Source organism: Cyanistes caeruleus, chromosome 5 (genome assembly GCF_971803275.1).
Source record: "Cyanistes caeruleus chromosome 5, bCyaCae1.hap1.1, whole genome shotgun sequence".
In the NCBI taxonomy this organism is placed as follows: domain Eukaryota; kingdom Metazoa; phylum Chordata; class Aves; order Passeriformes; family Paridae; genus Cyanistes; species Cyanistes caeruleus.
Genome location: NC_141705.1, coordinates 3,225,647 through 3,253,332, shown reverse-complemented (window position 1 = coordinate 3,253,332; position 27,686 = coordinate 3,225,647). Strand labels below are relative to the sequence as shown.

The window sequence follows — 27,686 nt, the reverse complement described above, 5'->3', positions numbered from 1 at the left end:
ATCCCTGGGATGAGCAGGAGCTTTATAACCCATCCCCTTCACCCCCTGCCATGGCCAGGGACACCTCCCACTGGCCCAGGTGGCTCCAAGCCCCGTCCAACCTGTCCCTGGACACTTGCAGGGATCCAGGGGCAGCCACAGCTTCTCTGGGCACCCTGTGCCAGGGCTTCACACCCTCACAGAGAACAATTCCTGCCCAATATCCCGTCCAGTCATTCCCTCAATGTTCTGTTCACCTCCAGCAGAAGGATCCACAGGGACTCAGCACCTGGCTGCCCTTACAGACATTTTTGGGATGAGAGCTCGCTGGGTGACTTCCCACTGCTGGGCCAAAGTCTGGATCTCCCACCGAGCTGCACAAAACAGTTATTTTTGGTGCTTCCACCCCACAGCTCCTGCTCAGGATCGATGCTGTACCTTCCCCACCGATCCCATTCATAGCAGTGGTCAGCAATGAAGTTTTTCATCAAAGCCAAAAACGCTGCCGTTTCCCCCAATTAATGCTCTTAAAAAAAAATTTCCCTCCCTCCTGTAAAATGTTTGGAGATAAAACTGATTCCCAGAGCCTGCAACAGAGGGAGAAACAATTGAGGACAGCCAACAATTATTTTCAACAAGCTAAAAACCAAGTGGGGTCAACCCCAATTTCCCCAGCACATTCCTGCTCATTCCCACCAACGTCCGTCCCGCTGCGCTGGAGCTCCAAGAACGAGACAAAAAGCAAACAAAGGGTTTGAAGTGTATAAAAAATAACTGTGATATTTTATAAGAAGAAAAAAAAAAACAAGCAGTTTACAAAAAAAGTATAGACAATAAGCCAGGAGATTTGGTGCTGGGATTAGACCGTGCTGGATCGACTTGAAAATCCAGAGAAAAAGGAGTTACACATGCTCGTGGATGGAGTGAGGAAGTGGAAACTCGCAGGATGCTGTGCCCAGGAACAGCAGTGCCTCGGGGCAGGGACTCTGGTGGATCAGGCTGTGAGATTACTGCTGGGAATTCCCAGCCCTGCAGGGATGTCCCAGCTTTCCACAGCAGAACCATGGCAAGGTGGCTTCTGCTCCCAAGGCTGCTGTGCTTAATAAAAGCCAGGCTTTTTCCTGCTTTTCCACAGGATTCTCACACCCTCTCCAGCCCAACCTACCGCTGACTTATTACATCGAGGAGCCACACAGGTCCCAGGCACACAGACATTCCAAAAAACCAACATTTCTGTGTCTTTTCCATGAGTTTTGGCCATGAGGGTGGGTGAAAGGCCAGCCAGGTGTGTTAGATTTTAGGTGGTACAGCAGGAGCTGAGTCTAGAAAGCCTTCAGTCAGCACTCTGGAAATGGAGATGTTTTTAATGAAGAGCTTAGGAACCTTTGTGTGATTTCACAAGGAATGAGGACTAAAGGAGAACCTGAATTCAGGTGATCCCAAACAGGGTGCCCAGAGAAGCTGTGGCTGCCCCTGGATCCCTGCAAGTGCCCAAGGCCCGGCTGGACAGGGCTTGGAGGTGTCCCTGCCATGGCAGGGGTGGAATGAGAGGGGCTTTGAGGTCCCTTCTAACCCAAACCCTTCCCTGAGCTGGACCATCCTGCTCCCAGCCCTCACCTCTCCAGTACCTCTTGTGGAACACAGAGCAGGACACAACTGGAACTTGATGCAGCAAAAACAAACATTTTCCTCCCCAGCCAGCACAGATCACCTTCTGTATGAGCCCAGTGTTCTTTTCCCTGGTTTTACTGTGATCCAATCCCTGGGCTGTGCCCAGAATCCCACCTCACAGGTTGTCACCAGCTGAAATTCAGAGACAAACACAGATCTACCCAGCAAAGCTGGGTCACACCCTGTGATTTCTCCCTTTTCAGAGGAGGTGCCACACAAGATCTCAGGATACAGCAACAGGCAGGGAAGGGCTCGGGGCTGTCCAGCACTTCCAGCCAGGCTCACAAGGGGATCAGAGAGATGGGAATTGGTTTCTCTGGGAAGAAACCAGGACTGGAAGGGTGCATTAGGGTCAGGGTCATTCTGATATCCTGGGATAAACCCTGACACCATGGCCTGATCTGAAGGATCTGAAGAGCTTTCCCTGTGCTCCATGGAGCTGCTTGCTGGGAAGCCAGAGCACTTCCAGAGCTGTGTGTCCATCAGCTCACATCCCGAGGGAAGGTGCAGATACCTCGTTGCTTTTACAGAGCGTTTATTGAGCGTGCAGGATCCACTCCAAACCCCATCCCAAGGGTGCAACTTCCACAGGGGCTCCACAGCAGTATCCTGCTCGCAGGCTGTGTGGCAGCATGCAGAGGGAAAAGGGAGTACAGCATGCATGGCAAGGGGAGAACTCCCCCAAAATGACAGGAGTGTAGCCATTAATAAATGTAACATGGAATATTACAGAGATCCAAGTGTGACTGAAGGAAGTGTCTCTTTGGTGGAGTTTGCTAACAGAGAGAAAACCCCAGACAAACAATGAATATCCTTATTCCATCCTCAAATTTAGATCTCAAGGCTGGAGGCTGACTGACACCCCTGACAGCATCCCCAAGGGTGCTGACAACTGTGCAGGAGTGCTGGAGGCTGAAATGGGACTGACCCTGAGGCACAGATCCGTGATGTGCTGGACCTGCCGTCCCTAGAACGGAGATAAGGACACGTGGGACAGGGATAAAGCCTGGCTGCCAGCACAGCTGTGTCCCAGTGTGGATCCAGTGGGCCATATGGAGTTAGTTACACACACCAGGGCTGTGCTGATGCTCTTCCCCCTTCCCAGACCATTTTCCAGCACATGGAGAACCTCTGATTGCAAACACAGAACTGACCTGGGCACTCAGCACTCCAAGGGATCCCAATGGAAGGAGCAGAGTGCCCCTGCTCTGCTTTGTCACATCATTAAACACAGAGTAAAAAGGGCAATTCCACGTGACTGAAATGCCCCACAGACCTTCCCGAACACCCCCACATCCAGCCAGTGTATTCCAATCACATCCTTTGGAACAAACCTGCACTGTAATCCCAGATGGATTTCAGCTCTTAGAGACCTCCATCCCCACGCTGTCCCCACAGGCCACCCCAGTGGAACAGGCTCAGTGGGGGCTGTCACACAAACCATGGGCTCAGTGACCCAGGGAGTGCCCTGAATCCATAGGTCCAACAGAGATCCTGCACGGGGTCAGGCTGAGTCCAGGAGTCCCAGGAGAGCGCCGACAGAGCCAAAGTAACCCTGAGGAGCAGATGGGAACAGGCAGTGAAAATCCACGGGCACACACCTGACACAGGAACAGCATCCTCAGAATCAAGGAATAGCTGGGCTTGGAAGGATCCATAAAGCACATCCAGTGCCTCCCCCTAGTTCCCACTATCCCAGGCTGCTCCAAACCCTGTCCAACCTGGCCTTGGACACTTGCAGGGATCCAGGGGCAGCCACAGCTTCTCTGGGAAATCCATTCCAGGGCCTCAATACCCTCAAAGGGAAAAAATTCCTTCCCAATATCCCACCTTCCCTGCTCTCTGGCAGTGGGAAGGCATTCTCCCTTGTCTGTCACTCCAGGCCCTTGGCCCAAGTCTCTCTCCAGCTCTACTGGAACTCCTTTAGGCACTGGAAAGTCTCCCTGGAGCCTTCCTTTCTCCAGGCTATTGAATACAGAGTGTAATTTTAACAACATATAAAGGAGAGGGGAAAGATACAACTACAGGGAAGTACATTATAAAACAAAATATATAATAAAATATAGCTGTGGCTGGAGCAGCAACGCCCTGAGCACCTCCTGCACTGTGTGCACCCAACAGCTCCAAATGGCTGTTTCCAGAGCACTTCAAGGACCTGCATTTTGGAAAAAGGAATTTTACCTCATGTTCCAAGAAAAGTGCTTTTAATTGTCCCTTTGACCAGTAGTCCAGGGCATAGGCCAGGAGCCTCATGGAGATGGTGTTGATCCGAAGGAAGTTGCCCACAAACACCACACGGTTGATGTTCTGCAAGTGTTAAGGGGGGAAAAAAGGAATATCATGGATAAATTCTATTTTCTGCTTCCAATGATGAAAACCCCATGTGTGGAAGGGTCTGGAGCCCCAGGAGGGGCTGAGGGAGCTGGGAAAGGGGCTCAGCCTGGAGAAAAGGAGGCTCAGGGGGCCCTTGTGGCTCTGCACAACTCCCTGCCAGGAGGAGACAGCCGGGGGGGTCGGGCTCTGCTCGCAGGGAACAGGGACAGGAGGAGAGGGAACAGCTCAGGCTGGGCCAGGGGAGGTTTAGATTGGATATTTGGGAAAATTTCTTCTTGAAAGGGCTGTTCAGCCCTGGCACAGCTGCCCAGGCTGAGTCCCCATCCCAGGAGGGATTTAAAAGCCATGTGGATGTGGCACTTGGGGACATGGTCAGTGTTGGCCTTGGCAGTGCTGGGGAATGGTTGGACTGGATGATCTTAAAGGACTTCTCCAACCTAAATGGCTCTGAAACTCTATGAATTAAGTTCCTGCTGAAAGTGCCTGGCAGAATGTGCAGAACACCACACACAATTCCATCACAAAGCAGAACCAGGCCATTTTAAGCCACCCTCTTCCTCAGACTCTCCCAGAAATTCCCAGGCCAAACTACAGCCTCTCTAACTCAGGAATTTGGATAGAACAGCTGATTTTCCCACAAAATCCTAAGACTACCTGGAAACACTGCTCATCAAGTGCCACCTCCCCCTGCTCCCTCCCAGCTCTGGTTTTTGATACATCATGAAATAGCTGAGTGACTCTACTGCTAAACTGGGGAAAAAAAATCTAATTAGGAGCCCATAACCAATACAATTTTTAAAGAAAGAAAAAGATCAACCAAGTAGTGATTATTCTGGATTTAAACCAGACCTCCAGCCTTACTTTTCCATCCCAAAATAGTTCTGATCCAAGCTCTGAAGCTTTCTTGTTCTCCAACATGAAAATAATTCAGTTCCTCCACTTTCTGAGGAATCAGGATCAAATCTTACCTGCTCCTGCACTTGTATCCTTCTATGGATTTTCCTTCCCTCCCCACATTGATTAACACTTCCCCTGAACTACTCAGGATCCTCTTTTCGTTCAGCTGAGCTCCAGAGCAAGGAATTAGCAGATATATTATGAGCAAGACTGTTTAGGACACGTCTTGGCTCATTTTGGCTGCAACAAAGAGAGAGCCAGAGGAGTCAGGAAGATGCTGGATTCCGTGGAAGCAGGCTCAGGATGGAGTGCAGAGCATGTCTCTGCTCTTTCATAGCCCTGTACAATGCTGCTTGACATGAATGCAACAAGGCAGCACTGTAAAGAAGCTGAAAGCACAAAGATGCAGCAACAGCCATGGCAGTGGTGGGGCTTGGCCAAGAAATCCAGAGCAACTCAGAAAAACAATACAGGAGAAGATATCCAGCCTCTAACCCTCTCCCTCCTTTCCTCCTCTCCTACTGTTCCCAGAGCTGTTCCCAAAGAAAGGCACATTCCTCAAGCAGGCAGCAGCACACAGGTGATGTTTTAGGCAGGGAGCAAGGGAAGAGATTCCCAAAATACCTCGTTAAGGGCACACATCCGCGCTATGGAGCCGATGTTGTTGGTGATGGTGATTAAAGTGGCCCTGGCCAGGTCCTCCTTGCTGACAGATTCCCTCTTCTCCTTGCTCATCATGTTTCCAAAGCTGTAAAAACAGTCTTGGGGTTAAAGGTCCCATCAGAATTCCAAGACAAGATGGGAACTGCTAATTTAACCCAAGTGATTCATCTTGAAGGACTGATTTCTAACTTTAAAAAGCATTGTTATCCATAACAATAGGAATCTGGATTAGGATCTCTTAGGAATGGTTGATCTCCTAAGGCACCTAAATCCAGTTTTTCACCCTTGCAGGATCTCCAGGGGAAACAAAACAAAAATGAGACCCAGGCAGGGCATTACCTGGATGCCACAGCCCAGCCTGGCAGCCCGAAGCGTTCATAGTCTCCTCCATAGATGTCCCTCACCAGTTTGTCCACCTTGGTGCTGTCCCCGCGGGATGCCATCTCCAGGGCCTCCTCAAACGTGGAGCAGCCTGTCAGAAGGCAGCAGAGGCCAAAGAAGGTTCCCCCTCCAAGGCTGCAAGTAAAGCAAAATGAAAATGAAAGCTCAGATTGTTCAGTTCTGTATCCCAGCTAGCTCAGGTCACCCCATTCCTGACATTTTAGGCAGAACCATCTTGGAAAGGCAGCATTTTCCTTAAAGTCTGTTCCTTCTCTCATAATCTCCAGCCTGTAATGAATCCCTCACAGCCTTCTGCACAGGCCATGTTGTGAAATGAGACCTCAATTTTTTTATGTTTCACTGTCCACTTTCTTCCCAGCATCCAAAGATTATAAAATAAATTAATAATTATAAATTATAATATATATAAATTATAAATTAATTATAAATGTTAGTCCTGAGGGATAACTGGAGTGTCAGGGCAGAGAAATCCAGAATTTGGGGGAAAAACCCTGTCTTCTTCACTTTACAGCACATACATGCCACTAATAATGTCTAGTAAGAATAAGAACTGTACTGAATTTAAAATTATTATTATTATTATTATTATTATTATTATTATTATTACTATTACCTTTCAGGGAATCCAGGGAAGCTTAATGCCACAGAGCTCTATGCCTTTGCCAGGACACAAAAGCCACATCTTCAAGATGGGCAGAAACTGGGGAATTACTGCTATGCCATTATCCCTTCCACCAAAATCTGGCAACTTTTGGAAGTCAGGATGGAAATCTCGACTTCTTGGATCAAAGCTAAGAGTTATTAACAATCCCAAACTATGTGATCTCATAAAATAAATAGATAAAGCCCTTGAATTCCTGCAGCAGAGCAACTGAAAAACCAGCTGTGGTGGAGACAGGCTGCAGTAAAGACACCAAACCATGAAATCCAGATCCTCTTTTCCAGGTGGGATCTTTGTTGGCAGGGAGTAACTGCAGTAAGAGCAGGAGCTTGGTCGTTCCCCTTACCACCTTTATTGCAGCTTATCCCTGAAAATGCCATTTACAAAGCAGGAATGTGCTCCAGACCCTAAAATCAAACTTCCTTTATGCACCAGCACTCACCTGGTGCCTGTTACCCGTTTATAGTTGTCTTTGGAATAGACAGCCAAAATGCTGACCCCTGAGCCGATGTTCACCAGAAGGAGAGGATAGGGATTCTCCAGGTTGAACGGGAGCTTCTGGCACCTCTCAGCATCCGTGGGGTTCTCAAAATAGTAACACTCTGAGTGTCCATTGAAGCCCACGGAATCGATGTACAGCACTCCTTTAACAAGGCAATCCAGCTCATCGAGCTTACAAAGCTCAAGGTCACCCATCTGGTGGGAAGGAAAAAAGAGGAATGTTGAAGAAGTAGCCAGGGATTTGAAGCATTTATGCTCAGGGCTGGAAAAATGCATTCAGTGCCAGCTCAATCCAGCTATGTCCATGCTCCCTGCAGAGGCTGAGGGAGAACAGGAGAGCACAGGGACTCCTGAGTACCACAGCCCTCAGATGTGGAACCGGGGAGAACAACCTGGACCCACAGATGGACACAGAGAGAATTCCAGCAACTCCCACAGGCCAGATGTAGGCCCTGATGCTGAGGCACTGGTGTGAAAAGCCAGGAGGAGGCACTTACAGCATTCAACCAAAACATTCCACAAAGCCCATCCAAAGAAACATCAAGAAACAGCAAGGAAGTTATAAAATCATTTTCTCCTCATGTCACTGCCTTGACCACACAAAATTGGGTATTAGGAAAAACTGAACACAAACAGATTTGTTTCCCATCTTAGTTTTAGAATCCCCATCCCTGGAGGGATTTAAAAGCCATGTGGATGTGGCACATGGGGACATGGGTCAGCGGTGGCCTTGGCAGTGCTGGGGGAACAGCTGGATTTGCTGATCTTAGAGGGCTTTTCACCCTTAATGATTCTCTAAAAGCCCCTTTATTTGCATTTTTCCAAGCCCTGACTAAACAAATATTTATCACACTTTTTTCATCATGAACAAGGACCCCACTAGAATGAATCCCATGATGATGTCCAACCCCAGCTAGGAACTTCCTGACAGTTACATTTACCACCAGACCCGCCTGAACCTCAGCCAGCTCATTCACACAGGTGTTAGAAATGAAACCAGGCGAGCAAAGGAAGAAAATAAAGCAATGAGTAAAAAATAAACAAAAAACAAAAATGAGACTGAGATTAGCACAAGAAGGGATTAAAAACAGAGAGGAAGATTTGTAAGAAAGACCATTAGTGAACAATTTTAGAGTTACGTTGAAGGCAGGAATTGTTTTAATTTGGAGATGCCAACTTGACTCCACATGCCAAGTTTAACTGCAGTGAGGGACAGCATCAAAACGAAGATTTAGAGAAGTTTTAGAGTGTGCAGAGAAAGTTTTGCAGTTTTAAGCTCTCAAAGAAACGTCACTACCAGATCCTAATGGTATAGAAGCCAAAAATGCCTACTGTGCGAAAGTCCTGCTCAAATTTGTACGCTCCACCTCCCGTGGCACATAAGGTAGTATGGAGGCTCGAGAAGTGCTTTTCGCTTCCCATTTGGATAAAAGCAGGCATGTCATGAGTAGGAAAGCGTATAAAGTGCAGATTGCCTTTACGTCCACACAGGGTAAGGTCCTTGAGCTCAAGGTGCACATCCCGAATGCCTGTGGAGCCATAGGCTACGTTTGATGTCAGGTATTTGCGGATGCTTTTGAGGTTTTCCACTTCTTCCTCTTCCTCTTCGGCCGTGATGTCTTTGGGTTCAAAATAAACCAGTTTGACCAAGGTCCCTCCGATGTCCAAGCCAAACCAGGGAAAGACTGGAGGGAGAAGACAAAGAGAAAATGAGACAGAGTATGGCACAGCCATAGCACAAGCACCTTTCTCGTGGAAGGTGCCCCCACCCATGGGAGGAGGCCGGAACTTGATGGTCTTTAAGGTCCCTTCCCACCCACACCATCCTGTGATTCTGTGAAACCAGTTTTCATTAAATTAATTAATGCAGTTCTTTAGGGACCCATGTGGTCTCTCCATTTTCAGGAATGTTATCTTCAACAAGACACTCCTCCAACACAAGCACAGCTCCTTCAGTTCTCCACAGTTCAGAGATCCCTCATGCTCAGGAGCTCCGAATATTTGCTGTACAACACTCCAACACCGACATCCCTCCCCACAGGTCTGACAGTTCCATAGCCCTGCCAGATCCTGTTGCAGGTTTAATCCCCAGCTATTCCTTTTCCCAAGTTCTGAACCAGAGCCAGAGCCACGGATAACACCAGTGCTTTTACATCAAAGGGATGTGCAAACGTTCCCTAATTACAACACAGAGCTGAGGTAGACGAGTAATCTAAGATGCCGCAGGGAGACAAAAACAAATGTCTAATTGGATTATTTTATTAGTCAAATTCCCCCATGGTACAAAATATGCATCAGTGTCAGGCCCAGCAACATTTACAGCTGTGTTAGATAATGAGCTTCTTGGAAAAGATCAAGAGAAACCCCTGATCTGATGGAATCTGCGATTAGAGCTGGGAACTGGAAAAGATTAATATCACTATTAATAAGCTAAAGGAGAGGCTGGAGCTAACGAAATGCACAGGCTCCAGAGCAAAGGGAAAAATGTAGCCACATGTTAGGGCTTAAGGGAGCAGGATTCAACCCTTATGGTAGCTTCCAGAAGGAAAAAAGGAACTTTTAGAAAATAAACCTGAATAATGGAATCATAAATGTAGGGAAAGACCTCCACAATCCCAACCTTTCACTCAGCACTGCCAAGGCCACCACTCACCCATGTCCCCAAGTGCCACATTCACACGGCTTTTAAATCCCTCCAGGGATGGGGATTCCAGCCCTGCCCTGGGAATCTGGGCAGCTGTGCCAGTTCTTCCCTCTTTCGGGGAAGAAACCTTCCCTAATATCCAATCTAAACCTCCCCTGGCCCAGCCTGAGCTGTTCCCTCTCCTCCTGTCCCTGTTCCCTGCGAGCAGAGCCCGACCCCCCCGGCTGTCCCCTCCTGGCAGGGAGTTGTGCAGAGCCAGAAGGGCCCCCTGAGCCTCCTTTTCTCCAGGCTGAGCCCCTTTCCAGCTCCCTCAGCAGCTCCTGGGGCTCCAGACCCTTCCCCAGCTCCGTTCCCTTCCCTGGACACACTCCAGCATAGATGTTACCAAGGTTCCTCTGGAAAACAGGATCTTGGGTTTTAGTAAAAATCCTTATCTGAGAACAGATAAGGGTGGAACATGGAGAAGCCCTCATTCCCCTCCCTTTGGAGCAAAAATCCCTTATGCCAGGCTCTTCAGGGAACAATCTTTGCACAGGCAGCAGCCTGACAAGTTGGAGGACACATTCTCTCCTAGGCAGATTTATCTGGTGACTGTACAGGCCCTTCCAGAGCTTTCCAGCTCCCAGGAGCTGCTGGCACTGGCAGCTCCCCACTGTATTTTTAATCCAGCAAGTTATTTTTATGTATTTCCATAGAGGCCACCCCCAACCATCACCAAAGGAAATCTTGAAAGAAGATGCAAGCTCTATTTTCAGAGACACATCCAAATCCCAATCACTCTCCATTTCGGAGACATTTACTTCAAAGACGAACAGACACAAAAATAACTTTTCATGAATGAAAGGGAAAGGAATCTGAAGGGCAGCCCAACAGAGGGATGGAGAAGGAACAATCCAAGGACTTTTACACAGGCAGATGGTGTAAAGACAAAGGGGAAAGGTTTTAAACTAGGAGATATTTACATATTGGGAAGAAATTCTTCCCTGTGAAGGTGGGGATGCCCTAGCACAGGGTGCCCAGAGAAGCTGTGGCTGCCCCTGGATCCCTGCAAGTGTCCAAGGCCAGGCTGAATTGGGCTTGGAGCACCCTGGGATGGTGGGAGGTATCCCTGTGTCCAAGGCAGGGGGACTGGAAGCAGATGGTCTTTAAGGTCCCCTCCCACCCAAAGCATTCCATGATTCTATGATTTCTGGAACGCATTTGTTCCTGTCAGAACACACCATTTGATTTCTGCATTCTGAAGTCCAATGGACTTTTTTTTTTAAGCACTCCCACCATTGCATTCAGACAACAATCTTCCCCCAAACTCCCTCTGCCTGGCTACACAGGAGTAAAAATGGGGAGAGAGCAGAGGCTGGGGACTCGGGAGATGGGCTCACTGATGTGCAGCAGGAAAGGCAAACATCCAAAACCACAGTGCTCTGAAGCCACATGCCTGGAAATGCCACAGGGACTGCTTCATCACAGGCTAACAGGCTCCCACTTCCCAGCACTCAGCTGGTAGCACATGAACAGCTTCAGTAAAACAACATATTTGTTTTAAAGTTGGTAGTGAAGCTCACAAACTCCTACACTCAGCGACACAAACCTTCCAGATTTCAGGGCAAACACAACTGGGTCCATCAGTTTAGGCAGCTTTCCTGGTCACAAAAAAAAAAAAAAAAAAAAAAAAAAAAAAAAAGAAAGAGCAGCTCCTTGGAAATTTCATCCCAAACCCAGTACCATCAAGACCTTTGACTTTTGGACAGAACATTAAGCATGGAGTTAAACCGCACCAGTTATCCACTATCAGGAACAGGGAAACGGGAATGATGCCAGCAGGGCTGGGACCAACTGCTGCCAGGCTGGGCTCAGGGGTCACTATCTCCACTCAACACTAGCCCTAAAAAGAAAATCCAAGCCCCTGAGGTGGGACACAACTTCTGACCAGAGCTGGCTCACAGCTCCCTGCGGCGCCGGCTGGAAAAGCTCTGCACGGAGCAGCTGGTGCTCTCCATCTGCCAGCAGCTCGGCTCTACCTTCCCTAAGCCACCAGGGATAAATTCAAAAAGACAGCCTATTAAGGTAATTAACTTACCCCAAATGATTGTTAATTATGGATCCCTCATTATATACATACCAGCCACAGGTTAAGAATCCAAGGAAGAAGAGTGTGAGCTCAAAATTAAGTACTTCTTTCCCAAGCTGCAAAGGATTCCCTACACAGTAACACCTGTTGGAGAACTCAATCCATTACACAGACAAAACTTCCCTATAAACCCTTTTTTTGTAGGAAAGGGGAATGGCACACAAACAAGAGGAGGAAATTATTCCAAGGACATGAAGAAATGGGGATTTTTTCCTGACACTTACAGCGAGTCATCCAACAGGAACATGCTGGGCAGTGACAGCTCTTCCATGTCTGAGAACTAGAAAAATCCAAGGCAGGGAGGAGGAAGCTCTCCTGGATCAATGCCATCACCATCTGCCATCAAGATTTCTCCTGAAACATTTTTTTTTTTTTCCCAGCAGATGAAACCCATCCAGAGATTTCTCCCTTTTAAGCCTTTGAAGCAATTTTTCCAAGAGAGCTGCTGCAGATCTCGAGGAACAGCAGGAGAACTGCTGGCATCCAGGAGCCCTCTGGGCATCCCTGAGGCTGATTTTACTCAGTCAGAAGGTTCTGCTGGAATAACCAGACACCAGTATCAAGGGCCAGGGCAGGAAATGCAAATGCTGCCTCTCATCACCTCCTCCCTGCTGCTGCTTGGAGCTCTCTGTGAGGGAAGAGCATGGCACGCCTCCTTTCCAAGCGCTCACCAGCCGCAGAACAACGGGAAGGATGGCAAATCCGAGGCTGGCACAGGAAGCACATCACTGTATGGACCTCTGGGCTCTCCTCCTGCCCAGCACCTTCTGGGAAGTGTTTAGTTGTTCCTTGGGTGTTTGGGCATTTCTAAGAAAGGCAGCAAATCCTCTGCTCTCAGCTCCAAACCTCCCGCAATCAAAACTCTGTTGGTTTTTTTAGAGGATGAGAGCCATGAATCCCATTCTCATGGGCAGAGAAGCTGTGACTGCTTTATCCCTGGAAGTGTCCAAGGTCAGGTTGGAGCAACTTGTACTAATGGAAGGTGTCCCTGCCCACAGCAGGGGATGGAATGAGATGGTCTTGAAGGTCCCTCCCAACCCAAACCACTGGCCCGGCGAACTTCTGCTTTCCTTGAGCAATTTCAAAAGCAGCTCTCTCTATATATATTTTCATATAAACAGCTCTTTGTCTTAAAAACAAACCTTGTACTCAGGGGCAGATCTATGGATATGCAGCAACAACAAAAGACTGGTCTGCCAACAAAGTTAAAGGCTCACAGCTCTGACTAAATAATCCCACAAAAGCTCCAGAACACTTTGTGTGCCCACAGCAAGAGCTGCCACCCTCCCTTCAAATTCCTTTTGCAGCCAGACTGTAAGATCTTCAGGGCAATAAAAAGAAATTGCCTTTATCTGATATGTAAATTACTTCATAAAATTGGACACTGTGTAAATAAAAAAGACCTCTAACAGACTTATTCTGGAAGCTGCAGAACTGTCAAGATGAAAGAGATGATATAATTAAAGATCTCCATGGTGGATTTTCATCACTAAACAAGCAGCTCGAGTTGTATTTCAGAGTGATCCTTAACTTCTGAGCCAATTATATCAGGAGCTAAAAAGATTAGTCTGATGATTTAGTTCAGTGTGTGACAGCACCTCTAGGCTTACTCTGAAATATTCAATATTATATTTTAATAGTGTTACACCATGCTGGAAATTTTACAGCTGAGAAAAAAATACAATTCATTAGCATTTAATATAAAGTGACACTAAGTCTACATCTCCTCCCATCCCTAAAAAGAGGCTCTGATAGGAATTCATATTTCATACACCATTCCAAAGCAGAAAAAGATACTTAAACATCAAAGCTTAAATTTTGTACTACCAAAGAGGTGACAAAACAGCATTTTATTTTTACCTTTTCTTGGATACTTTGTAAATTGAAAATTTAAAGTCATATATCCATTATGTCTTTGCATGATCCTGATAGAAGTTACTAAAACTAAAAAAAAACAACAAATCAGTTGAAGAGAAAGAATATTTTCTCACAGAACAAGCAAGAGAAGGGCAAAGCACATTTTGCTCACCATGGAAATAACCTAAATTCATCTCTGTTGAATATCCCAAGATTTCAGGATGAGAATGGAAAGAGTGAAGGAGGGGGAAAAGGGGGAAAGCTGATGAACTGAAATGCTGATCTCTTTCTCTAATTAAAAAGATTCATTAAAAAAACATTCCCCTGCTCACTATGACCACCATCAGGTTTCTGCCTGGCACTTCACCCTGCCCACAGCCACAGTTCCCTTTTGAACCATAATGGGAATATCCTCATTGCTCACCTGGAGTCTTCCCAGTCCAATTTTGAAGTATGGATTTCAATAATGGCACTGATAATTCAGTACCAGAAGGGAATTTTTCTGTATTGTTCCTGGAACTGATAAAGTTTTTGTGTATGACATGTCTGCCTGCACTGAACCCTATCAGACTCTCCTTCCCAATGTAACACTCCAAAGCTTCAACAAATCTCCACTTCATGTTTTCAGGGACACTTCTCAGTCCCTTCTGAGAGCAACAGTGTCCTTGACTTCTCCCTCTTCTGCCAGGGGGCACGCAGAAAATCCCAGCGTCTGCAGGAAAGCCCCTCAAGTGCACCAGGAAACATCTCACAGAATCATTCAGGCTGGAAAAGACCTCCAGGATCAATTCCAACTGTTAACACAGCACTGCCATCTTCACCCTTAATCCATGTCCCCAAGCATCACCTCCACACGACTTTCCAACAGGGAATTTAAATTTCCAGGGAATTTAAAAACCCAAGGTGCATGAAGGCACACAGCTGACGTACTGGGTGCACTGTTTATTTCACACCTATCCCAAACACAGTCTTCTTCCCTGCTCTCTGCAGTGACTGTACATTACGGGCTCAGAGGGCCAAGGATCACGAGTCTGCTGAAATCCTTTCATTCCTGGGGAAGCGGGGCTCATCTGCCAGGGCATCTGCCAGCACAGCCAGGCAAGACAAGCCTCAAGGTCACCCAGCTCGTTTGCCACATGCCAGCAGCAGACAAGTGGGAGCTAAAGTAGGACATTTTTGATCCCACGCCTATTAAGTGCTTTTCTTTCATTTCAGTTTGAGTCTTCCTTAAGGTGGGATGGAGCGGTTTAACTCCAAAACATGATGGATTGTGACATCAGGCATTGTCCCTGCTAAGGGATGCCCTTGCAGCATCACACTTCTCTTCCACTTAGCATAAGAATAATTCAGGAAAGTCAGACTAAATTGAAATCGCTAATCCCACCACGCTGACCTTCCAGATTTGCTACAAACCCTTTCTTGGAAGCTTCCAGAACATCTGTTTTCCATAAAGTATCCCATGCCACTCTCAGCACCCAACTTTAAACCACATTTTCCAGAGAAGACACAGAAACTGCCCTGAGCAAGACAGGGAAGAATCATCACCTAACACAGAGCTCCGAGTCCTCCCTCATTTTCATACCAGAGATCTCCTTCATGTCCCTGCAGCCTTTTAACAGGTCTCTAATTAACAGCCTCACAGATCTCCATTCCTATTTTTCACACTAAGGGCAGAAGAGAACCTGCACCAGCACCCAAAAACAAGAGCAGGAACACTCTTAAAATTTCCCATAAATATGGTAACAACAGTGTCTCAGCACTGCCAGTCACAGCTGAGATGCAGCAGAATTCTGATCCCTGTTTTCAGCCCAGAATCCTTGCTCGCATATTTTCAATAGCTGTGCAGATACCAAGGAATTACACCGAGGCTGTTTCATTTTCAGGGTATGGCAATTTCCTTCCAGGAGGAAGGACTTCGGCAGAAGTCAAGAAATGATCTCTCGGTTATGCCTCAAATATGGCTGAAGTCAGGGACAGCCACAGCACCTGCACGGCAGCTCCTGCTGCTCCCAAAATGAAGGCTGCCATCCATTTTGCTGTTTCCAGTAGGACATTTACAAACGTGGTTCTAGGGATTTTTTTTTTTCTCTTAGAAAGCCTGGTTTGATCTGTGCCTAGCTCCTGCCAAACCTGTCAGGTTCTTCCCTCCCAATATTTAAACTAGTCCCTTTGCTCTCTATTTCTTTGCTTTCAGTTACCAGTTCAGCCCCACAACCTCAAACACTGGTCCTTCCATCTGTCCTGCTGTGCCCTTTTCCTCACCCTGTCACCAGGAGCCTTCCCCTCCTTCCCATCTAAGGTCCCCAGTTTGGGAACCTCCGCATCTGCCACAGCCCCATCCCACGTCCTGCCCCACCAGGCAGGTGTTGCTTCACCCTAAACCTCCTAGAGCTCCTGGAGCTCAGCTTGTCCCATCCCTCAGCCCAACCAGCTGAGCCCATGTCACAGACCCGCCGTGTCCCCACCGTGTCCCCACCGTGTCCCCACCGTGCTGTCCCCAAACTAGCCGTGCTGTGCCCGTGCCATCACCCCACAGTGCTGTTCCCAAGTTGGCCATGCTGGACAGCCATCACCCCACCGTGTCCCCGCCGTGCTGTCCCCACACTTCCCATGCCGTGTCCATCTCACGGCCCCCCGCGCTGTCCCAGTGTCCCCGTCCCTCCCCGTGCTCCCCCATGTCGCCCCCCGGCCCCACCTCCCCAGACCACGCCCCTGCAGCCCCACCCACCGCGGGCCCGCCCCCCGCCTCATTACCATAAGCCCCGCCCCTCCCCATCCTCTGAGCCCCCCCGCTTCTCTCCCCCCCTCCCGCTGCCGTTCCCGCTCCCCCGCACTCACGCGGGCGGTTCTTGCGGACCGAGTCCCGCCGCTGCCGGCTCACGGACCCGCCGCGTTCACGGGGCTGCGGACCCGCCGCGCTGTCCGCGCCCGCCGCGCCGCCGCTGCTCCGCCGCCGCAGCTGGGAGGGCCCGGCGTCCACACCGCCACCCCGCCGCCGCGGCTTCTTCTCGTCCTCCGCGCCATCGCCACAGCTGCGCGGCGGCTCCATCGGCAGCACGGCCCGGCCCCATGGGCCGCCCGGCCCCGCTCCGGCCCCGCTCAGCCGCCACCGCCGCAGCCACCGCCCCCGGCGCGCCTGCGCCGCACGGCCCCGCGGGGCGGGACACCCTGTGAGGCGGCCGCCAATCCGCGCCCCCCGCGTCACGGAGCGACAGCAGGATGCGCCAATGGGAGACCAGTATTGAGCGGCAGCGGAGAGCCGGGCCCGCCTCCTGCTCTCGGCGGCGAAGAGTGACAAGCTGCCCAATCGGAAGCGTGCGCCCGGGTGAGGCGGGTCGATATGCGGCACCGCTGGCCTATAGGCTTCCTCTGGAGCGAGATTGACAAGACAACCGCCCAATGACCGAGAGAGTTCGCCGGGTGGGGCGGGAGAGGGCGCGGTGATTGACAGTTGGGTATCTATGGCAACGCGGGGGCCGAAGGGAAGATCCGCAGTAGGCTCGGCTGGGCCGGACCGCGCGGAGGGGCTCATTTGAATATGATTTGCATATTCAGATAGTGTGCATAGAGACGTGGGGCGGGCCTGCCACGCACCATGGCGAGCCTGAACGCACCGTATAGAGCATCTCGTTCCACCCCGTCCACTAGCCCAGGCTGCTCCAAGCCCCGTCCAGCTTGGCCTTGGACACTTGCCGAGATCCAGGAGCAGCCACAGCCTCTCCGGGTACCCTGTGCCAGGGCCTCACCATCCTCACGAGGAAGAACTTCCTCCTAAAATCTTAAAATCCTCAGCTCTCCTTTACATCCTAACATAATTCCAGTGTGGATACAACCCTGTTCTTGAAACCTTGACGCCACGTTTATCAACAAGCGCAGCAGGAAACGCCAAGTTGGCAGAAAAATTGAGGCAACCATAAAGAGGTTGAGGCAACAACCAACAGGATGAAAATTCAAAAGGAAAACACAGATTCCCAGACTACAGGATGTCATGACAGCTCCCGTTGTAATGCGATGGAGATTCCCTTGTGGAATGTTGTTGTCTGACACACCCAGAGTACACCAAGAGTAGAACTGCAGCCCGGTGACCCAGGGTGTTCCTCACCTGCCCCGGGGTAATCCCAGCTCACCACAATCCTCAGACATTAATTCGATACCTGAAGGATCAGCGATCGACATTCCACAAAGGTGTGAAAATTTCCATGAATATTGTCTGAATTCTGGTTGCTGGAGTGAAAAGGGACAAAGGGATCGGTCAAATTTAGTTGGTGTATTTTAATATCCTGTTGGGTGAGCGGGGGAAGTGGATAAATGGGGTTGGCAGTGACGGGAGATAAAGGATGAGCTCTAAACACAAATAATCTCCTTCAAATAAGCATTTCTTTCATTAGGGTAAAAAAGGAACTCACTGAGCTGCCCGATGCTCTTTGAGTATTTTCAACCCCTGCTGTGTTTGACACACCTGGGCTCCAACAGCTGGAGCTGGGAAAGCAGAAAGTGAGGGAAACTCGTGGGGTATCTCAGCTGTTGGGACAGAGCAGAGCGTGGAGAGGGCACAGGAAAGGGCTGTTCCCTCCCAAAAGCTTCCTGCTTGTCCCCAAAAGGTACACAGAGGGGTAAGCAGTGGTTTAGGGGTGTTGGTGCCTCTGTTCTGCTGTTCAGGGCACAAGAAGAGCCACCCCCAGATCTGAGCCCAGAGGCTAAGGTGGCCCAGCATGGGGAAGGTGCCCCATTTCTGGGCAGGATCCCAGGACAGAATTCAACCAGAAAACCTGGGTAATGAATAAAGCTGCATCCGTGGTGGGTACCAAGCTCAGCACACATCTGTGCCCTGTGTCCACCTGGTTACATCCAGTCCCAAGGGTCCTTCCAGCCACAGCTCTTTGTGGCTCTGTTACAGCCTCCAAGTTTGGAAAATTTTGCAGATGCTTAGAGCATTTCTTCTCCCAGAACTTGTCCAGTTTCTCTTTGGTAACAACATCCAGACTTGTGCAGCTCGGCTGTTTGCTGCCTTGGGAACCACCTTCCCTGTTTTCATCCTGGGCATCCCACCAGCAACAGGAAGACCTGCCATGGTGGGCATCCTCAGAACCAGGTCCTGTGCTTGCTCCAAAAGGTCTGGAAGCTGTCCCTCAACCCTTTCACCCTTTCCTGGCACTGATGGCCTCAGTCTCTCAGTGTCACTGCCAACAGAGCCCTTCAGAGCATTCCCTCCAGCCACAGCATCATCAACCTCCCACTCTTCATCCCACAAATCACAACAAGTCAAGTGTGAAGCATCAAACCGATTTATTATAGTTAGTAAAAGGCTTTTTAGCCTGTTAGTAAAAGATGTGCAGCTCCCTGCTGCACCATCTCCTGCCAATGAGGCTTTAAAGTGCTACGTATCAACTGTGAAAATCCCGGCACGTCACAGCAGCAATCTGAACGTGTGCTTTCCCCAGTCTGAGGTGGTGACAAACCAGCTGTTTCACAAGAGAAATCTGACATGAAAAGGCAAAGCGCACAAGCTGTTGCTTAAATATATGGAAAAACATGGGAAGAATTTCACAGGCAAGTAAAGCATCAGAGAAGAGGGCCTTGGTATGGATGCGGCTGGTTTAGGATCTCCCCTGAATTACAGAAAGTGCGGAGAAAGCAAGTCCCTTCCTGCCCCTTGTGTTACGGAGTGATAACCATTTTATCTTTAATGGGAAGAGCAGCCCCCACATTCCCTCTCCTGGCAGAGAGGGCTGAGTGTGTTTAAAGGACTGTCCCTTCTTCCTTCAGCACCATGCAAGGAATAAACACCTCAAGCTCTTCTGGAAGGCAGCCCTGACACGCCAAAATCAACACCTCCCTCCTGCATATATTGGTTTTTCTTAGTTTTATGGAGGCACTTCTTGGATTTTTGGGCAGAAGGAAAGTATTGGGAGGGAGAAGCATCAGCCATTCAGGGCTGATGGACCTTTCCCACCACAGGCCAAGCTCTGGGTGTGATGGCTGCACTTTGCCCCAGAGGCCTGAGAGGGCTGAGCTCCCTCCTGCTCCCTGCCAGCAGGAAGAGCAGATTTTCGGAAGCTGTGCTGATGGCAGGAATTCAGGATGAACAAGTTACTGGACACAGAGGGATGAGGGAAGTGATTCTGCTCTTTTGCTCTGCTCAGGTGAGACCCAACCTGCAGTGCTGTGTCCAGCTCTTCAGCTTCAACTGGAGCTGCTGGAGTGAGAAATTCTGAGGGTTGAAACTCTCCTGGCTCTGCTCTGGAGCCAGGCGGAGGGAGTTGGGAGTGCTCAGCCTGGAGAAGACTCTGACGAGACCTTCCAGCTGCCTCCAGTATCTAAATGGGCTCCAAGAGAGCTTCAGGGACTTTGGGCAACAACCTGGAGTAACAGCACAAAGGGGAATGGCTTCCCACTGTCAGAGGGCAGGGACAGATGGGATACTGGGAAGAAATTCCTCCCTGTGAGGGTGGTGAAACACTGACATAGGTTTCCCAGAGAAGCTGTAGCTGCCCCATCCCTGGAAGAGTTAAGGCCAAGTTGGATGGGGCTTGGAGCAACCTGGAGCAATGTAACTACTCCAGGCTGTTTCTTCTTCACTGCTTTTACTGCGTTTTAGAATCACAGAATGGTTTGGGTTGGAAGGGCCATTAACAAGCATCCCATCCCAGCCCTCTGCCACAAGACCAGTTTGTTCCAAGCCCTTTAGACACTGGAAGGTGCTACAAGGTCTCCCCATAGCCCAGAGCATCTCAGACTCTGGTATGGCCTCCCTGCAGGATGCAGTTGATCCTGTTTGTGTCGCAGCCTGGGCAGAAGGTTCCTATACCCCTATCCCATAGCATCAGGTATCAGGAAGGGCAAGAACTCCAGCTACCCTTCCAAGCAAGCTGCAAAAATCCAGCCTCAAATTCAAAAACACCCAATAACCTTTTGTGGGACCAAGTCTCCTTAAAGTTGGCAATACCTGAAACATTCCTCTTAAATCAGAAACCCCTTTTCCTGCCTGAACAGGGTGAAATGAGGCTGATCCTTGATAACGCTGGTATGATGCAGCTCTTTCCTGACCCTCATGTTTATCCCCAGGGTCAGTACTACATGAAGCAATCCCAGAAGGAGGAGGAGAGCCAGAGACACCAAGTAAGGCAAACTGAACATGAGACATCCAGTGGAGGCTGCTGCACCCATCCTTGGGCACATTTTCAAGCCAAGATGAGCAGAGCCAAGAAAATCAGCTCTGCTGTCACAGGATATCTGTACAACCTCTCCTGGCTGCACCGCACAAAGGGACCTGGAGGTCACCCTTTGGATCACCAGGATATGTTTCCCTGAGGCCTCCTGGGACCAAACAAGGAAGACATGGAGAATCACCATGAGTGCTTTGCTTTTTGACTCAGTGGATCACTCACATTTTGGTGTGAGATCCTCTCCTCCAGGAGTGTAGAAAGAGAAAGCTACAGCCAAGAAGATGGTTGAGAAATGGGAGGGAACAGACCCAAACCCAACAGCATCATGTACCAAGGCCTCTTCCAGCAGAACCTTCCAGAAAAAAGATTTAACAATGCCCCTACTGCCCCCTGCTACTCTTCAGGCTTCAAATGCGTTGACCAAAATCCTGTTGCCAGAGAAATCCCCCCGGCTGCGTCACGGTCGTGGTGTCCCATCCGCTATTTCCGCAGCCGAGCGTACACTGCGAACACCACGGCAGAAATGACACCGACAGCTGGAAGGATGTACAGCAGGGACAAGCCACTGCTGTCCCTCTTTGCGACTCTGGCCGGAGGTGATCTGGTGGCAGGGTCATGGCCACTGCCAGAATTGAAATTCACGGATCTTCCAAGGGGACTGACTCCGTCGCTGCCAGCTCCAAGCTGGACACTGGGGTGATGATCCACACGGACCTCATGGGTGCCCATGGAGGTGCTGTCCCAGCTCGGAGCAGGACTGGAGTCTCTGCTTGCTCCAGATGCCTCCTTTTCTCTGGGGCCTGCATGAACTGAGGAGACCCTTGGGAATGCTCCCCCTGAGCTCAGGCTATCCCTGCTCACCAGGATTGGGTCGCTGCTGAGGCCAAGGCTACTGGAGGTGGTGGAACAGGGCTTGCTGGGCTCCTGAGAGCTCAGGCACCTGCTGGCCACCTCTGGGCTGCCCTGAGGCACGGACATGAGGATGCCCGGCTTACCAAGCTCTTCCTCCTTCTCCTCATCACGATGAGATGCCCAGATGCTCGTGGCAGAGCTCACCCGGGGAGCCAATCTCCCAGCCATGCCTTCAGAGCCTCCTACCAAAGCTGTGCCCAGGAAAGGGTTTGCCGAGGCCGGGAGCACCTTTAGGAGACAAGGAGAGGGGCTGGGTGTCAATGGAAGCACCCAATGGCCTGGGGCACACAGGTCTCACACAAAGCCATTTCGACACAGTCCCCACATCTGCTGCTAACAAGGTTGGGTCACAGGTAACAGGGAGGTGAAGGAGGGAGGCAAGGAGGAAGGCAGGCAGGGATGAAGGGGAGCCAGGCAGTGAGGAGAGCAGTGGAAAACAACACCTGGAAGCCAGGAGACTGACTGGCAAGGTAAGGTGGGGAAATAAGGAGTCAAAGCCCAGGAGAGCTCCACTCCCTTCCCCCATGCTCCATCATACAGCGTGAGGATGGTAACATGAAAACGACAGAGTCACAAAAAAAAAATCCCTGAATAAACTCATCACCAGCTCACAGTGTGACACTGCAACAGAAAAGCTCCTAACCAGGGGGAGTGCACAAGGACATGAACAAAATGCAAGTGGCAAGAGGAAAGGTCACCTACTTTCTCCTTTGCTGGCACAGAGGGGCTGCTGCTGGCTGTATTCCCAAAGGACAGTTTCTTCTCTTGAGTAAGAGACTTGACAGAGGTGTCACGGGATGGGAAAATGTCTCTGGGCACAGGGATAGCACCCAGGGTGGTTGTTTCCATCAAAGCACCTGTCAGGGAGAAAACAAAGCACGTTGCATTAACCAGGGGGCCTAAAATGTGAAATCTGCTCTTCCTCAAGGAAGCTGTGACAGGACAGTTCCCAAGCTGAAGGGGTGGAAGAGGGAGCAGGATCCAGTGCCCTGGCTCTAGCTCTGCTGAGGCACCAGAGCTTTCCCTGCAGCTACAAGTAACTCATGCAGGGTGGGCTGCAGGGCTGGGGAGCACCAAGGGAAACAGGCTTTTAAGGCTCCTGAAACTCCATGTCTTCCCAGCCAGGAGGTGCTGACCCCACATGGCAGAGGTGAAAGGGCTGGGAGGGATGGGTGTCTCTTTTCCCACCCCAAGACCCTGGAGTGGAGGACAGGGTTTTATCTTGATTCTATGATGCCCACAGGCAAGGGATGTAGGAGATGCTAAAATTCCCTCACATCTCTGCAAACTAGGAGAAGGGGAGAAGTTTCACACCCCAAAGCTGTTCCACTGACAAAACAAAATTAAAATGCAGATGGATGAGATGATCATAGTGGGTCCCTTCAAACGAAATAGTTCTATTCTATTCTATTGCCCCAGCACTGCCAAGGCCACCACTAACCTGTGTCCCCAAGTGCCACATCCAAACAGCTTCTAAATCCCTCCAGGGACGGTGACCACCACTGGCCTGGACAGCTTTTTCCAGTGCTTGACAACCCCTTCCAAAAAGAAAATTTTCCCTTCTATCCAATCTAAACCTCCCATGACACAATTTTCCTCTCTTCCTGTTGCTTGTTACCTGGGAGCAGAGCACAATCCCCACCTTGCTCCACCCTCCTGTCATGGAGTTGCAGAGAGTGAGGTCTTCCCTGAACCTCCTTTTTTCCAGACTGAGCTCTCCCAGCTTCCTAAGCTGCTGCTCATCAGACTTAGGCTCTAAAGCCCAGCCAGCTCCATTCCCTTCTCTGGGTCCACTCCAGCATCCCAGTTTCTTTCCTGCAGTGAGGGGCTCTGAGCAGCACACCTCCTGCTCCCCAGTGGCTCTCTGGTTCTGCCAGGAGGGAAACCCACCTGCACTCCCTGGGTGCTCTCGCAGCATCCCGGAGCGATTCTTCTCCGCATCAAACTGCTCCTGTATGAGGAGGGGGCTGCGCACATCCACAGAGCTGCTCGTGGGCTCACTGTGCCCAGAGCTTGGCACAGGCTGCTTTTTTGGCACCGAGTTTGGGGGCTGCTGCCCCACACCACGAGTGGCCCCCCCCAGCCTTGACGGTGACTCTGTGGAGATATCCGAGTTCTCTTCGGGCTCGTTCCTGGGCTGCCCGGGGCTATGAGTGGCACCTACATCCCTCGATGGAACAGACCTGCCCAGGGCCAGGCCCGGTGTGCCGCGGTGCAGGTGGTTGGCATTCCCAAAAAACCCATTGTCCACACACACTGGCCGGCGGCTCAGCCAGTCCCGGCCCTGCTCTGGGGACACAGCCGATGGCACGGCCACCCCTGGTGTCCCCGCTGGCACCAGCACGGCCCCGGCAGGGTGCGAGAGATTCCCTTCTCCACTGTGTCCACTGCTCACTCCGCCATGGACTTTGCTCCCAGGTGGAACTGGCTGGGGACTCTCTTGCTCCGGGAGTTTTTTGGGGAGCTGGAAGGAAAGGAGTTGTGTTAAATCACTGGGATGAGGGGGTCTGGGACCGCAGGGATGTCCCAAATCCTGAGCAGTGATCTCCGCAAGGCTGGTTATGAAGGGGGTCTGGGGTCTCTCCTTGGGATCCATCCAAGGCTCAGGGGTTGTGGAGAGAAGCCTGGAGTGGAAAAGCAGACCCTGCACTACCCCCATGGAGGGATACAGGAGAGGGAGCAGTTACAGGGCCATATATAAGCTGTAAGTTACCAGATGCGACAGAGATCAGCAGTGAGTGGCTGCTTGGGGTGGGCCTGAAGCAGCCTGGCCCAATCACAGGCTCCCCATATCAAGTCAAAAAGTCCAAAAGGGACCTTTGTGTCCCCATCCAACACATGCCCTGCTCACCGATTCCTGCACTGGGAGTCTGGCCTCCAGGCCCGTGGTGGTGGCAGCACTGGGCAGGACGGGTGGATGGTCACCAATGGGCACATCTCTGCGTGGCTGCCCTGCCAACGGGTCAGAATATCGCCCCCGGGATGGCGTCTGGGCACTGATGGAGGAGCCAGTGGAACGGGCATCCTCAAGGGATGAGGCAGCAGCAGGAGCTGAGGAACCTGGAAGAGACAAGCGGATCACTGCAGGAAAAACTGAGGAAGCGGAGGATAAACGTGAGGCTGAAGCAGCTTTGTGTGCGTCACTGCTCTATCCCCACATCAGCCAAGACCACAGCACCCCTTTGTTCATCTTTCCATCTTCTCTCAGGTGAGAACCCCAGCCCACCACCAACCCCAGCACCTACAAACATGGACCCGTCATCTTCAGACATGTCACTACAGTGAAGGTCATCCCTGGGACAGTCACAGATGCCTCCAGCCTCCTGGGAAGTCAAGGCAGGGACAGAGACGACTTCACATCCCCACCTCCAGCACCCCACGGGGCCCACCCAGGGAGGATGAGGCTACGTACGAGGTCGAGGTTGCCAGGTGTCATAGACTTCCTGCAGCTCATCAGCCAAGTGCCCCGCGTTGTTCTGGTGCAGCGCCTGGATGAGATCCTGCACCCAGCCCTTCCGGCACCTCAGGTGCTGATAAAACCTAAAGACAGCTGCCTGGTTGCCCCGTGTCTCCTCCCGGGCCAGGAGCTCATCCTAGGAAAAACACAGAGAGCGTCTAAGAGACCGTCTGACTTAGAGGTAAGACAGGTCTATGTTGCCATTGAGGAAAGAGCCTGGTCGAGATCAGCAAAACAGGAAATTACTCTGTCAGAATCGACCAGGCAGGTCAGGGAATCAGCCAGCGATGACACTCGGATAGTCCCAAACTTCTTGAGGTTTCTTGTAATATGGGTGTACACTTTGTCTTCAGCCAAACCCATCCTGGCTCAGCACCTGCAGAGACACAGAGACAGGGTGAGCAGAGGCTGCTGGTGAAGCTCAGGCTGTCTCCAGAAGCTCGGGCTGTTCCATAGGCACCCATGCCCTGGCACAGACACTGCGATGAGACAGGGGAAATCCCAGGCGGAAAACACGCATAAAGACGTTTCGGTTAAAGTTCAACGCTCAGCTTCACTTCCACAAACCAAGCTACTTCCTACCATCGCCCACCCCGTGTTTATTCCCACTCTGCTTGTTTGGATTCAGCCGGCAGGTTGGGGGCCGGCCTGCCGGCAGGGTCACCACAACCGATAAGGAAAAACAGGCGACAGGGCCAAGATAAGCGCCAAGGGCTACGGCTGGAATCCCGCATAAGCGATGGCAAAGCCAAAAGGGAAGGCATAGGGTTCCTTCCCACAGGGAATGGCGGCCCGCAAGCCACGACGTGGCCCTGCGCACCCTCACGGCGGGGGCCCCCCCGCCCTCACCGCGACCTTCAGCCGCCGGGGGAGCTCCGGGAGGTTCTCCGCTCGCAGATCCCCCTGGCAGAGCGGTCGGGGGTGGCTGCCGGGGTTGTGGCGGCCGCGGGGATCGGCGCAGCCCCGGTGCCCCCTCCCCGCTGCCCTCACGGCCCCTCAGGGCCCCTCACCTGCGCCCGCCGCCGCCGCGCGCCCGGCACCGCTCCGACCCCGCCCCCTCGTGTCGTTAACGCCGCCGATTGGCTGTGGCGCACGCCCGTCACGATGATTGACATGTAGTGATTGACAGGGGGGGTGTCCGGGCCCCTCGGGACAGAGGGACGCGGAGATGCTGGAGCGCGTCCCGAAGGTGTGAAGGGACAGGAACATCCCTCATGCGAGGAGACACCGCGGGAGCGGGGCCTGACGAGCCTGAAGGGACAGGAACATCCCTCATGCGAGGAGACACCGCGGGAGCGGGGCCTGACGAGCCTGAAGGGACAGGAACATCCCTCATGCGAGGAGACACCGCGGGAGCGGGGCCTGACGAGCCTGAAGGGACAGGAACATCCCTCCTGCGAGGAGACACCGCGGGAGCGGGGCCTGACGAGCCTGAAGGGACAGGGACATCCCTCATGCGAGGAGACACCGCGGGAGCGGGGCCTGACGAGCCTGAAGGGACAGGAACATCCCTCCTGCGAGGAGACACCGCGGGAGCGGGGCCTGACGAGCCTGAAGGGACAGGAACATCCCTCATGCGAGGAGACACCGCGGGAGCGGGGCCTGACGAGCCTGGGGACGAGAACATATGGACTGATGAGGCGTCTCATCAATCCATACAAATATCTCCAAGGAGGGGCTCACAGCATGGTGCCAAACTCTTTCCGGTGGTACCAACTAACAGGACAAGAATTAATGGCCATAAACTAAAACAGAAGAAGTTTCACCTCAACATGATAAAAAACTTCTCTATGTTGAGGGTGACAGAGCACTGGAACAGCTGCCCATGGAGTCTCCCTCTCTGGAGACATTCCAAACCCACCTGGGCATGTTCCTGTGTCACCTGCTCCAGGTGACACTGCCTTGACAGTGGGTTGGACTGGATGATCTCCAGACGTTCCTTTGAACTTCAGTATTCTATGATTCTGTGAGCTGGGCCTGTTCAGCCTCAAGAACAGGCATTTGAGAGGGGACCTCATTAATGTGTATAAATATCTAAAGGAGATGTGCCAAGGGGATGGACCAGGCTGCTCTGTGGTGGATGGGAATGGGACAAAATATGAATTCTTGCACAGTTTGTCCAGAAAAGCTGTGGCTGCCTCATTGCTGGAAGTGTACAAGGCCACAGGTGATGGTGGGATAGTGGAAAATTGTCCCTGCCCATGGCAGGGAGTGGAATGAGATAGTCTTTAAGATCCCTTCCAACCCAAACCATTCTGTGATTATAATTAACTGAAGCCAGCCTTTCTTGCTCTAAATTGTATAAAAGGATCATATTTCTTGGATGTTTCTAATTAAGAAGAAATCTTTGTGATGATCAGAACTTACCTCAAAAAAAAAAAGGCACTCGCTCAGTTTTACCCAGTAATTTCTGT

At 51.1% G+C, this 27,686-nt stretch overlaps 3 protein-coding genes and 1 long non-coding RNA gene across 12 annotated transcripts in view; 2 read left to right on the top strand and 2 right to left on the bottom strand.

Annotated features, from left to right (window-relative positions):
• The window catches only part of RNF24 (ring finger protein 24), a 31,123-nt gene extending 30,339 nt beyond the window's left edge, over positions 1 to 784 (top strand). The window contains exon 5 of the transcript XR_015286962.1: positions 165 to 784. The gene's annotated coding sequence lies outside the window, so the exon portion shown is untranslated. The remainder of the gene's footprint in view (positions 1 to 164) is intronic.
• On the bottom strand, positions 733 to 16,862 carry PANK2 (pantothenate kinase 2). Of its 6 annotated transcripts, XM_086889721.1 has the most exons (9): positions 16,316 to 16,386; positions 14,162 to 14,502; positions 13,741 to 13,824; positions 8,441 to 8,793; positions 7,050 to 7,303; positions 5,884 to 6,060; positions 5,506 to 5,629; positions 3,832 to 3,957; positions 733 to 3,205 (listed from the first exon to the last, which is right to left on the bottom strand). In XM_086889721.1, exons 2-9 carry the CDS (start codon positions 14,355 to 14,357, stop codon positions 3,155 to 3,157), a joined length of 1,365 nt encoding a protein of 454 aa, XP_086745847.1. In that variant the 5' UTR covers positions 14,358 to 14,502; positions 16,316 to 16,386; the 3' UTR covers positions 733 to 3,154. The 6 variants fall into 6 exon arrangements, with proteins under 6 accessions (XP_086745847.1, XP_086745849.1, XP_086745851.1 ...); XM_086889723.1 differs by lacking the exon at positions 13,741 to 13,824; XM_086889725.1 differs by lacking the exons at positions 13,741 to 13,824; positions 14,162 to 14,502; positions 16,316 to 16,386 and adding an exon at positions 16,576 to 16,862.
• A 321-nt stretch (positions 16,863 to 17,183) lies between these two features.
• LOC111929115 (uncharacterized) lies at positions 17,184 to 23,179 on the top strand. Its single transcript, XR_002864530.2, has 2 exons — positions 17,184 to 17,922; positions 20,803 to 23,179. It is a non-coding gene; the product is annotated as an uncharacterized LOC111929115 (long non-coding RNA).
• Positions 19,007 to 26,705, bottom strand: MAVS (mitochondrial antiviral signaling protein). 4 transcript variants are annotated; one of them, XM_086889720.1, is made up of 7 exons: positions 26,283 to 26,705; positions 25,519 to 25,648; positions 25,228 to 25,408; positions 24,667 to 24,875; positions 23,706 to 24,279; positions 22,518 to 22,672; positions 19,007 to 22,043 (listed from the first exon to the last, which is right to left on the bottom strand). In XM_086889720.1, exons 2-7 carry the CDS (start codon positions 25,633 to 25,635, stop codon positions 21,384 to 21,386), a joined length of 1,896 nt encoding a protein of 631 aa, XP_086745846.1. In that variant the 5' UTR covers positions 25,636 to 25,648; positions 26,283 to 26,705; the 3' UTR covers positions 19,007 to 21,383. The 4 variants fall into 4 exon arrangements, with proteins under 4 accessions (XP_086745846.1, XP_023782394.2, XP_023782392.2 ...); XM_023926626.2 differs by having other exon boundaries at positions 25,855 to 26,287; XM_023926624.2 differs by having other exon boundaries at positions 26,122 to 26,287.
• Between the last annotated feature and the right edge of the window lie 981 nt (positions 26,706 to 27,686).

What these genes read in the sequence shown, in the direction of transcription:
- PANK2 (XM_086889721.1), bottom strand. Translation starts at nt 14,357, where the DNA reads ATGAAGTGGAGATTTGTTGAAGCTTTGGAGTGTTACATTGGGAAGGAG. An exon ending in TTGGACTGGGAAGACTCCAG is followed by an intron (nt 13,825 to 14,161) that starts GTGAGCAATGAG and finishes GTTTTTTTTTAG; the next exon opens with TTTTAGTAACTTCTATCAGG. An exon ending in GGCTGGGCTGTGGCATCCAG is followed by an intron (nt 5,630 to 5,883) that starts GTAATGCCCTGC and finishes CTGTTTTTACAG; the next exon opens with CTTTGGAAACATGATGAGCA.
- MAVS (XM_086889720.1), bottom strand. Translation starts at nt 25,635, where the DNA reads ATGGGTTTGGCTGAAGACAAAGTGTACACCCATATTACAAGAAACCTC. An exon ending in CACCTGGCAACCTCGACCTC is followed by an intron (nt 24,876 to 25,227) that starts GTACGTAGCCTC and finishes TGTCTCTTCCAG; the next exon opens with GTTCCTCAGCTCCTGCTGCT. An exon ending in CTGTGCCAGCAAAGGAGAAA is followed by an intron (nt 22,044 to 22,517) that starts GTAGGTGACCTT and finishes TGTCTCCTAAAG; the next exon opens with GTGCTCCCGGCCTCGGCAAA.